The 12,758-nt window shown below is 37.5% G+C and overlaps 1 protein-coding gene across 2 annotated transcripts in view; it reads left to right on the forward strand.

The window, feature by feature from the left end:
- Nucleotides 1-12,758, forward strand: part of LOC148069664 (uncharacterized) — a 54,240-nt gene that overhangs the window by 20,229 nt on the left and 21,253 nt on the right. The window contains exons 9-13 of one of the 2 annotated variants that reach the window (XM_087802670.1): nt 1,765-1,791; nt 1,941-1,967; nt 2,065-2,155; nt 2,846-2,895; nt 3,363-4,087. In XM_087802670.1, coding sequence (XP_087658796.1) covers nt 1,765-1,791; nt 1,941-1,967; nt 2,065-2,155; nt 2,846-2,895; nt 3,363-3,424 — 257 coding nt within the window. In that variant the 3' untranslated portion in view covers nt 3,425-4,087. Of the gene's footprint in view, nt 1-1,666; nt 1,692-1,764; nt 1,792-1,940; nt 1,968-2,064; nt 2,156-2,845; nt 2,896-3,362; nt 4,088-12,758 lie in introns of those variants that run through there. The other variant, XM_087802669.1, reaches the window with a different exon arrangement.

Raw genomic sequence — 12,758 nt, forward strand, 5'->3', positions numbered from 1 at the left:
AATCGAGTTTCTCACAGTCATGCCAACGGACAACAGGTTAACTTTTGAGCACTGATGGCAGACACGAGTTTCTGCATTTTCCCGGGCCATAGCTGTACTGACCAGATGTGTTCTTGTGTCCGCTAGCTCTCTGGACAGAGTTTTACTTCTGCTCCAGTTTAAAGAAGGTCAATCAGAAGGTTCTGGAGTTTCTACCACGTAGCTACATGTTTTCATTGTTCAAAGTTTGCTGGAGTCCTTGTAGAAACGCCTCTATTAAATCAGGAGTGAAGGAAGTTTGTAACATCAATGTGTCATTATTAGTAGTCAAAATGCTAGTACTTGCAGATTCAGTCAAAGTATACGAGTACGACAGCCTCAAGAGCAAAGACTACCTCTGTCTGGTCATGTTCTGCAACAGGTGGATTCGTGTAGTAGAACTGTAATAGACTGTAATAGAAACAAATGAAAGTTATGAATTGATGTCAGCAGTAATAACTGACTACACAAGCAAGTATACTTGATCATGAATTCAGAGATAAGCTCTCCATGTTTCCTTCATCCATTGTTTTATGGTGTTTCCCATCTGGTTTACCTCTTTATCTTGGGATTTAAAATACTTTTCATTATTACTTTAAATATATATAATTTTATATTTAAAGAAAACAACAACAGATCAAATCCCTGAATTGTCCTTTCAAAATAACAAAAAAAATACTTGAACCACAGAAAGTTACATTACAGGTAATGAAACATTATTTCTTAGTCGACTTAATTATAGCAATAATTATAACTTACCTCAATAGACGAGTGACCCGCACCTTGATCCGTCACGTTACTGCAGAAGCGTGAGCACAAATGCAATAGTTGGCAGCCACGGTTATCACAGTTACATTCATCGCAATAACAATTATAGTGTAACAACGCTGGTTCTCTGCCCATTCATGCCTTACAATAGACACAATCACTTCATTAGCACAATCACAAAAATACGATACATTTGCTATCATTAGTGATCAGTATGACCAGTACAGGACAACTGTGACGTCAGCAAGAGACGCCGAGTGCCGCTGTAAATACATTTATATATTATGCTTGGGAATGAGACTGTGCTGTCAAAAAGTGTGACATCACAAACATTTTTTAAGGTGCCTATTACACATCTTACTATGTGTCTTTTCTCCTTGTAGTGTTAAACTGCAGCGTTCAACAAACCTCAAGAGGTACGATGTACAACGTGCAAGAGAGCAATGGAACAGACTGTAATTTGACTTGGGCAAATGGAACCGATGTAAGTTGGACCTGCTATTATCGATCAAAAGCTATGAGATCCTTGATTCTCTGACAACATGTCATCTTTTCAACAGAATGTTAACCTTAACTGCTCGTCTCAGGTGCTCTGCAACAATACAACCCTGATCACGACTGATTGCTACAAATCCATAGACTATACTTTGGGCTGTGGGGAAGTAAGGCTCTTTTAATCATTTGGTAAAAACAAACAAGAATAATGAACATTTTCTTCAACATGATCAGAATACATGAAATATTTCCTTCCTTGAGTTATTGGCAAATGTGTGTTTGTTTTAACTTTGTCCACCTCTTATAGTTAAGGAACACAAGTTAGTTCAGTCTATATGGTAAAAAAAAATACTAGGTTATAATTCTATACTTCTATTCCTTACAGAGAATCTTTAAAGCTGCATGTACTGGTGAGTTCATTTTAGTGTCACAACCATAAAAATAAATGTAATGTTTCAATTATTTTTTTAAAATTTTTTACAGCCAACTGCACTGAGAACAGTGATGATGGTATTTTTTTCTTTCTCTTACACTTGTTTTTTATGTGTTCATGTGTTCAAATAATCATATGTCCTTCATCTTTGAATAGTGTCAAAGCAATGAAGACAAATTCACTGTAATAATATAAACTCTTTATATAATAATTCTGCGTTTTTCAGTCATCAGACCTGAGGGCAATTACAATGGTATGTTTTTTTTTAAGTTTAGTTTTTTAGTTTCAGTTGGTCTCTCTGGTTTAGTTTTTATGATGGAGGATTTTAACATTTTTGCTTTTTTTTACAGGATTGTCTGTGGGTGCATGGGTTGGGATAGCGATAGCTGTGGTGATACTGTTTGTGGTAGCATTGGTGATCTACCTTGTGAAAAAAAAACGGTAAACAGACATTTTTACTTCTTTTTCTTTCTTTAGATTTGTTTTAAAATCGTAGAGCACAGATCTTTTACCTGATACAAGTAAAGTAACAAGGGGCGACATAGCTCAGATGGTAGAGTGGTTGCCTGCAGTCCAAAAGGTTGCAGGTTCAATCCCAGCTCCGGACAAGCTTGTGTCGTTGTGTCCCTGAGCAAGACACTTCACCCTGATTGCTCCTGATGGTGAACTTGGCGCAAGTGTGCAGCCTACTCTCATCAGTATGTGTGAATGGCTGAATTTAAGGGCTTAAGGGATTCTAAAAATAAAAAAAAAGTCTTTGAACAAACTGGTTTTAATTCAAGTATTTGTCAAAACGGTTTGTTTGTACTGTAAAAATCAGAAATATTTTCAGTTATCTATGACTCAGGAAACATGTACATGTACTTTATAAGTAGGTCGGTGTTTAATTCAGGGGTCTCCAAACCGGTCCTCAAAGGGCCAACCGATCAAACATGTACAGTTAAAAACAAATAGCTTTCAGCTGAAACAAGCATCACCAGACTGACAATAACCAGCCTGGCCCTTTGAGGACCGGTTTAGAGACCCCGGGTTTAATTGATTACATTGCTGGTGCTAATGTTGGTGATGCTCTGTTGGAGAATACACAACACGACGGGTATTTCTAGTTTTATATACTTTCTCTACTTCCAGCTGTTCCTCTCAAGCAAGGAGCGCAAATCATCAGCCTGATGCACGTTATGGTAAGTAATGGTCAAAGTGATTTTAATTTGTTCATATTACATACAATAGATAATATATAACACATGTATGACACATATTCTGTCAAATCCAAACAACTTTTCTGACCTTCCTATGAATCAAATGTTTGCTTGACTGTGATACACTTATTTTGAATTGCAGCCAGTATAGTTCTTGTGGTGAAGGATTCTGATGAAGACACAGAACCGGTTATTTATTTTATATACTTAGATATTTTAACTCTTTTTATTTGCATGTTCATGTCTTTGCTCAGTTATTAATTCGGGTTCATGTGTCTTCTGAACTAATACTGTTTTTATTTAGATACATGTTCTGCCTTATATAAGAACGTTTTTGTATCTTGATAAATTCTTAATGTTGATCAGACAAGACTGTCGGACTGTTGTGTTCAAAGTGAAACATGTTTACTATTTTTTTTATTCATAGATTTACTTCTTTGTCTTCATAGAGTCCAGAAATAATGAAGAGTCTGTTGAACTGAATGCAAACAGAAGCCATGAACAACCATAAATTCTGATCCTCCAGTTTTCCAGATCTTCATCATCATCATCATAAAACAAAAGACATTTCTCACTCCTATTCCCACCGATCATCACTAATATCATCTTAGACAAGATTCACATAATGTTAGACACAAAATACACTCAGGTATAAATCACAATCATTTTGACCAATTTTTTAAACCACCCTGATGAATTTGAACGTGGAATGAATACAGTTTGTACTTTTATATAATAGCTAAGCTAGCAAATACACTAGTGTATGAAGTGAATAACTTTCATCCATCATTTTCGTACATGTTGAAAATGAAAAAAACAATCACTATAGAATCTATATTTATAATGACATTTAATGGATTTTTAATACCTTACACTCTCGTATATAAGAAATATGACTTTGTTTAGTAAAATAAGCACAATAACATCTAAAAGGTCAAACTGAAGTATCCAACTTTTGCCAAGTTTTTAAGTGCCTGGTATAAAACTTGAATGTTTTGATTTAATAACTCGATTTAATAAAGCGATCATGAAATCGGTTGATTTTGAATTAGATACTATGCAAACTCTTTATATCTTACAATGCTTACATAGTTGTACTAGTGCTAGTCTAATTTTATGGTGAGGTGTTGATGTTTCTTTCAGGTTTTATGGATAATAAATGGATACAATCTTGCTCCTGCTCCTTCTGTATTAACTGGTTAGCCGAGAGTTTATTTTTTCCATCCTGGCTCTCTGATCCTCTGGTGGTACTAAAGACCAGGGTAACAAACGGCAACTTTAGACAAAGGAAGTCTTAATAGTCAAGAAAATGTTTCTTATTGGATCTTGTGCTATTGTTTCTGAAACGTCCCCTTTTCATCTGCTGAATGTTTATTGCATTAAAGTTGTATGATTGAGTCATACAACTACACGTTACATCAATCCAAAATTGCTTCAGGTAAGGACAAGACCAAAATATGTGTGCATGAGTGTTTAAAAAATGGACAATGTTTTTCCATCAGAAAATCCCTCCAGGTAAAAGAGTTGGTGCTAGTTAACTGGGTTTGCCATATTTGGTCCCATTCCTCTTCAGTAATGGATATATTTACCTCCATTTCCCAATGTTCACACAAGTGTTTAGTTGAGTTTTGGTTTAATGCCATCAAGCTTTTGTATAGTTGGCCCACTGTGGATTTAACATTTTTATTTGAAAAAGCATTGCCAACGATTTGTATTATTTTTAATGGGTCTTTCAGGTTTGAATGTTTGATTGTGTTAAAGTAAAAATCAAATCAAATTTGGCAGCTAAACAATAATTTTTCAAACATGGAAGGGCCATTTCCCTCCTTTCGACAGATAATTGGGGTTGAAAAACCGTACCCTTGGTCTTTTCTTATTCCAAACAAATCTAGAAATGTTTGTCCCATTCCCTAAATTGATTATCTGAAATTTCCACTGGTAATGCTGTGAAGAGGTAGAGAAGCCTAAGGAGGACGCTCATTTTAATTGTTTTTATTCTACTGCCTAGGTCTGGAGGCAGAAGCAGCCAGTCTGTCTGATTCCCAGATATTTTATACACTGAATATTCCAGTTGAACCTATATGGATCCTTAATATTTTGTAAGGGGTCATAATTGAAGATTTTGAAGACTCAATATTTAGTTTGTTACCTGAATATCCAAGTGTCCAAGATGTTCATCAAGCATGGAATACCAGAGTTTGGGTTTTGTGATGTTATTAATACATAATCTACATATAAGCAAATTTTGTTTTCTACTCCCCCGACCGTTATGCCCTTCAGATCTGATTCCTGTATGATTTCCTGAGCCAAAGGCTTAATAGAAATATTGAATAATGAGGGGCTGAGTGGACATCCTTGTCTGCGTCCTCGCTGTGGTGTTATTGGATTTGAGAGGCTTCCGTTTATTTTTATTCTGGCCATAAGTAAAGTGTTTTCATACAATGAATTAATTATTGACCAAAACCAAATCGGTTCATAACTTCAAACAAGAAGTTCTGGTTTACAGATTCGAAGGCCTTCTCAGCATCCAGACTGAGTAAGACAGCACTCTTTTCTTCAGTAATTTGTTCAACCTTGAGAGCCCTCCTTATGCTGTCATGGTTTTTACAAAACCTGTCTGGTCTTCTCCAATCAGGGAAGGAATCACTGTTTCTAATCTTCGCCATCACTCCCAGATGATAACTGGTACCAGGATGAAGGATGAAGAAACATGGCTTTAAAGTTCGGATCTTCCTCCATGTTCAACTCCTTTTTGTCTCCAAGGCCTGTTGCAGTCGGTGATAGTATTGTGACGGGTGTTCCTTCCTGCCCTGTTTTACTGAGAGAAAACCTAATGAAGCTACAGGGTTTGCATATTCCATCAGCAGAACTTGTGACAAAGTTACCAAAGTCGTTTTGTACAGACTGAGATTGTCTGTCGATAAAGTTCATCACCTCTCGCGTGGAAGTGAGTTTGATGATATAAACTTCATCCGGCGTGTTTGCTTCAGGGAACCTTTCTAAATGGTATTATGTCCCTGAGATATGCTCTGACTTCATGCCAGCCCTCCTGATCAACCTGTCCAACCTGTTGACACTCCTCTTGGACACATTTCCACCCCAACACACCACAGCATAGAACAGGACACTGGCCACTACAGACTGGTAGAACATGCAGAGAAGCTTCTTGCAGATGTTAAATGATCAGAGCCTCCTCAGAAAGTACAGTCTACTCTGAACTTTCTTATATACATGGTCTGTGTTGCAGGACCGGTTTACTGTCCAGCCACACACCGAGGTGCTTATAGTTGTCAACTATCTCCACCTCGTCGCCCGGATTGGGAAAACCACGAAACAGCAAATAAATTGTGTATATGACACAATAACAGACTAATCAAGGTAGATTAGCATTAGCTAGCGGTGAACTTAAGCTCTGCTGCTGAGATCTAGCAAGTAGATAGACATGGAGGCCCAATTTTACGACATTAGCTTAACTACTGCACAACCAATAACATTCCAAAGATCCAACTATGCAATGAATAACAACTGGCTAATCATAGACCAACACAGCAAATGGTTGGACACCCCAGTGTAGCATTAGCATGAACTGCAAAAACAACCAATAACTTTAGCCATGGCTACAATTAGTATCAAAAGCAGTAAGACTGTCCAATCATCAGATTAGAACAGTTCAAATGGTCTAGCAAATAAATGTAGCACTACGGCATATAATTCTAAACAACCAATAGTAGTTGTACTATTAGTAGTGAAACAGCCAAAATCATCTAATCACAGCAGATTAGCACATTAAGAGTATGTAGCAACTTTAGAGTAGTACACTGTTCTTACAGGTTCTTACTTAACAAACTGCTAGCCACCTAGCAGGTAAGCATAGCAGAGGCTGCTAACAACAAGACTGCTGTTTCTGGGAAGAGGGCGGGGTTTCCGCTTCCGTCTTCGGTGGCACAGAATGATGTCACATCAGGACTCACCCAAGTCAGACTTCATCAACAGATCATCTAAAGTAGATCAATTTCGTATTTTAAAAATCTTGGGGTGTCGTTGCATTTTGTTGACTTGTCCAGTAAAAAATGTTTCGGATAGAACAGATGCAGCAGCTGTTCCAGACAACTTACCTGGTTTGGGCAGTGAAACCATTTTTCCAGTTCATTCTTTTTCTTGCAGCACAGGTGTATCAGTCTGGCACTGAAGGTTTTATGTGCCATTGAAGTGTACTTGTTGAGGGTGCCATCTCAATGTACACCATAGTGCCAGTTGAGAACATTGATGTCTACAGTCCTTTGGCAGCTCTTTGGATTAACCCGTATTGATATAGAGGTGGTTGTGCTGACACCGGTCCAGGTGGTTAGGTGTAGTTAAATAGGACTTGCTTCTTTAACTTTCCAAAGAAGCCATTTTTTAAATAATTAATAGTAATTTAATTAATATTTACTGAAATAAAGATATTTTTTGATTTGCATTTGTCTTATCCTGTTTGCATGAGTGGCACAGGATATATCAAACTCACCTTTTAAACTGACCTTTGCTGTAATTCTTGTTAAATAAGATCCATGTTTTGTATTTTGATTTTGTATTTAGCTTAATCCTAAAACTCTAAAAATGTTTTATATAATACAGTATGTTTGTACAGTGACCCTGTGTGTTTGAAAAGGTGGATGCAGAAAACGCAATCCACACCCAACACCAAAACCTCAAAACAATGCTTTTTTGCAAATATTTATAGAGAGACGTCCAAGTGCTGACACAGTGGCGAGCGAGTCATCACTACTTCAAGCTCGTTGATCATGTTTAGTCAACTCAACATCGTGTTTTACACCCCATGATACCGTGTTCGCTGTTTGTGTTTCTGCCCCACGAGTTCACTGTGCGCATGCTCTCACACAAATGTCCTTGTTGTGACATCATAAGCACCCGCCCATTTATAACATGTGTCTAAATGAGTCTTTTCACTTCAATAGAAAAAAAAAGGCTTTGATTAGGCACTTTGATTATAAACACAAGATTTCAATTGATTGAAGTAAGTATTTTTTGTATTAATAGTTAAGACACAACCGTCCTACCCAAAATGTGGCCCTGCAAAAAAAAGACAACTTCCATCAAAGAAAACCGTTTGTAAATGTTTTTTTTTTGATTACAGTAACTTTTCTTTTTTTATTGAAAACATTTTTTTTTGTTGAACCTTTTTTTTTTTTTTTTTATTGAAGTAATTTTTTTTTTATTGAAGAAACTTTTTTTGTTTGATTGAACAATAAAGAAATAAGTCTAACTCCATACATGAGTACCATAATGGAGTTCAGCTATATACTTTTTTAAGGGAAACAATACGCTGACGCTGAAGGACAGCAACATGATCAGTGATTTTATTGTGTGTGTGTCTATCTCTCTGAGTGTGTGTCTCTCTCTGAGTGTGTGTCTCTCTCTCTCACTAAATAAACATCACTCTACGGAGACAGCTTTATTGAAAGTGTCCAGTGACATCATGATGTCGGCTGACTCAGGTAAATCCACTGTTCTGGTTCTCTTGGATCTGTCCTCAGCCTTTGACACAGTTGATCAATAGATCCTGCTGAAAAGACTGAGGGATGAAGTGGGACTGTCTTTTTATTTAATTTTTACTATGAGTAACTATCTGTTATTATTCATTTTGTTAATACTATGTTTGTTATAGGAACATTTATCGGAACAGAACAGAATGGAACTGGTGAAATGTGTGTAATTTGTTTCTGTCCCTCCATGTAGTCTTAAAGATGTTGATGCTGCAAGTCTTCAGGAGGTCTCTGAAAAAATTGAGGAGGTGATCTTGGGGTCTCAAGGGCTGAGTGAGGTCCCAACAGTCATGAAGGACCTGGCGTCAGGGTGGTTCTGACCACTGCCATGATAACACAAATAAAAGAGGCCTTTGGGTGCATTGTGTGCAAAGGTATGTAACATAATTTGTTGTTTGATCCATGTTAAAGGATACAGGTCACTCCCTAATTAGATAATAAACTATTGCACATTGAAGGCAAACTGTCCCTTTTAAACATAGAAAAGATAATGTCACAGGGTGAACGTCAAAGGACCCAGAAATTGGAAAGAGTCAAACTAGAGTATACCAAAAAGTCAGTGTCTTTAAATAAATAAAATTCACAGAGGTTGATTCCAAAACGGGGGCAAAAAACAAAAATCTAGGAGACTAAAAAGAGAGAAAAAACGTATAACACAAAATGCTGACAACGCCAGGAATTTCAAAAAGTTCAAGTTCAGGTAACGGTCGGAGTAGAGCCAAACAATCTCTTCCTGTTTGGAGCTCCTTAGGAGTAAAGAGACCCCCACAAATCAAACTCAGCCGTTCGCCTGACTCCTGCTTAAGATATAAAATATCAACTCTAATCTCACATACTCTCATTTTTGTTTTCTTCATTTAACAGTGCTAATGGAAGAACATGTGTATGTATGCTGCAAAAGCTTCGTTGACCAGTGGATGCTGAGATCCAGCCTGGGCCTGAAATTCAGGAGAGATGAGTTTTCCATTGAATGCAAATCAAGTAACTGGTCTTGAAAATGTTCTTCCCCTATTTGGTGGTGTCATCAAACTGGATTAAATATCATGGTGTTGTGGTAAGAGGAAGGGAACAGGAGTTGAAGTGAAGCAGGACTTTATTTCTTACTCAGAAAAACCAAACTGAAAAGTTTCCCACAACACACATTACCCTGGTGGGTGAGATGATGCCCCCAGGTCCTAGCGCCCGAAACAGTGTTCCATTTCTTGTTTGAAAGTTATTTTTACAGTACATCTGGCTAATGGCCTTTTTCAGATGGAATTTTGCACTCGTTCAAGCCATTTTGTACAAAAAATTGTTGCACTTTAAGTAAGTAAGTCATTTATATTTGTAGAGCTTTTCCAGACCAGGGTCACAAAGCGCTAAAACAATCAAAACAATACCTAATAAAATATATTCTATTATTTACTTTAAAGGTCAAGATAAAACCGAGGAGTCTCAAAGAATCAAGGAAAAGCCTGCACAAATAAAAATGTCTTGACATGTTTCTTGAAGGAGTCAGGAGATCATCAAACACAGAGGCAGAGGAAGATCGTTCCAAAGCTTAGGAGCAACAGCCTGGAAGGATTTCTCTCCTCTGGTCCTGAACCGTGTTCGAGGAACCATCAGTAGATTCTGAACCACAGACCTCAGCAAGTGGTTTCATTGTAATTGCACTTTAAAGAAACAAATAAACACTATCTGGAACTATAATATTTTATATTTTATGTGACTTATATTCTATGTTACTCTCCTCATTATATTCTTTGCATGCATGAAAGGTTCACAGGAAGGCATATACTCATGAGTCACATCCGTTAGAGAAACTTCCAATTATTGAAATCATAAAAATATTGTAGCTTTCCCAGGACAGATGTGAAGAACAGACCAATTCTGTTCGAATGTCTCCCACTTCCAGATAACGTACATCCTGTTAGCCTTCATTAACGATATCTCGATTTATTGTTTCATTTTCAGTTTCGCATCTAACCTGACCTTGAAAACAGTATGTAAGGAGCTGAAAGAGAGACCTCTTCAGCACTTCTGCGGGAGCGGCATTTGGTGTCTTGATTTCGAAGATGTGTCCAAAGCTTTGATTGATATACCAGAGATTCTTGTTATCTGCTTTTTTATCAATGCACTAATATCGCTGATTCCACACTCAAGTCCAATTGAGATATCAGGGTACTGGAGAAGGGGTCTTTTCCAAAACACAAGACTCTGGTCAGTGAAGATCCAACATCTTGCTCATACATGTCATCTGTTATTATTTTTGGACATCCTCCTGCTGCCAAAGTATTTGATGTACCTTTAATGTAAATGTTACATTATTTGAATTTACCCTCAACTTGGAAAGAAAAATGAAATAAAAAGACTGGGCTGTAATCTTTTACATGTTTTTTCATTGTGAGACACCTGGGATTCTGTGTGCATTCCATGCAAGTACAGCTCTGTGTTATGCCAATCTTGCACAGCTCAGCAGTAAGGTTGGATGTACAATATCGTGAGACGTTACCATCCATATCGAGGGCTTCCTTCAATGGGTAATTTACTCCGTTGTTGATCTCAACCCAATTTCGTTCAATCATATGATTCTGTAGACAAGAAAAATGTAAAAGGTAGATTAATGAAACCTACTCAGGTTAGTCTGAAAAATCATGAAGAGGGTACACAGGATTATATTTGAAGTCAAAAGTTCACGAGGAGCAGGACTATTGATGTATGGGGGTGCAAACAAGGAGGCACTGTGGTTAAGGTCAAGTGATAGTGACATTTTGAACATTAGGAATTCTTTATTTACCTTTGTTGAGTTTGGAGATATGGTTTCCTGTGAGAGTTGTCTGTGGTTAGACAGTATCTCTTGCATGTAGAGGGAAGTAAAACCATGTTCAAAAAGTAAATAAGTAGGTAAGTAAGTGACAAACATAGCAACCCCACGTTAGTTAAGAAAGAGCATAACTAAATTGCTTTTAAAGGAGTCAGTTTGTGGCGTGCATTAAGCTTAACATTTAGGATAGACGGAGAATATATGTGCACAATTACTCATGACACTTGGCACTTTTAAGTTTTCCTAGTTTATTGAGATGCCTAAATAAACTGTGCCATAGAAATCTACAGATAACTTTGATTTATTATTAAATTGTTGTGGAAATGTGAGGCTTAGTCCCATGTCCCAATTGTATTTCTCAGCTAAAAAATAAAAAAGTTGAGAAGCATAGTACTAACCTGTAAACATCTTGATAGATTGTGAGATTATTTTTGATGGACATGGTTGCCTGGGCCACAACCTTACTGCTTGTACCCATCTATTGCGAGAACATCCTTCACTCCGAAAATGACCGATTTTTCATTCTGGTCTATGTGGACTTTGTGTCCCATGTATTCAGCATTAGAGGAGACAAGTTCTTTAAAAAAGCAATTTGGAACACTCACAATTTAAAAAAAAAGTTGCAATGACACTTTCTACAAAACACTCTTTCCCTTTGAATGTTCAGAGAGTATTTGCTTGAGACATTGCAACGGTATAGTCTGTTTTGGACGTGTCATCCGTCTGCATAGATGGAATCATGTATCATCCAGGCATGATTCTCTCTTTTGGCTCATCCTCAGGTCTCCCTGAATTTGCCCAGATTGAGAAGATTGTTACAGCTATCACAGAAATCCTGTACATCTCCCACAAAATGACCACATGGTACTGTGAGCATTTGAGGTCTTACCAACTTATCTATGGTGATATCCCCTCCACATATGGATAGAAGTGTGCCATGGCATGAGTTGTTTGAAATTCCTACATTTTCAGTTGACGTCGAGTACCAACTCCGTCAAGGCAACTTGTTTTATCTCAGGGATGACAAAAGTTGACAAAAGTGCTAAACCATGATATCCTTGAGAAATTAGTTGAGCCCATCTATGCATTTGATGCATAGACAACAAAGGAGGATTTAGCGGCTGTTGCACAAGCTTTAGTGGAAACGCACCCATGTCTTAAAGAAGCTCTGGCTGTCTTGGATGGAAGAACAGTCTGAAGTTCAAGGTTGGAAATTCAAAGCCAAAATGTGCAAGCTGGGCCAACTTGACGACACTGTCAATAGTGGTAAACGATAGATACTCTAAACATGGCGACCCTCCAAACAGAGAAATACATTTCCTGCCTCAATATCCAGAGGAGTTGGATGACCACAACCTGGAAGCAGCAGGTTCTACTCAGTGAGATGATGAAGGCGAAGCCAAATGGGCCCCTTATTAAGAAAGAGATGGATAGCACCTTTGCTCTTCAGAGAAAATAAGTTGTGACGGACAAGCCTGCAATTATCCAGATTGTAC

Source organism: Callionymus lyra, chromosome 11 (genome assembly GCF_982586985.1).
Source record: "Callionymus lyra chromosome 11, fCalLyr1.hap1.1, whole genome shotgun sequence".
Lineage (NCBI taxonomy): Eukaryota > Metazoa > Chordata > Actinopteri > Syngnathiformes > Callionymidae > Callionymus > Callionymus lyra.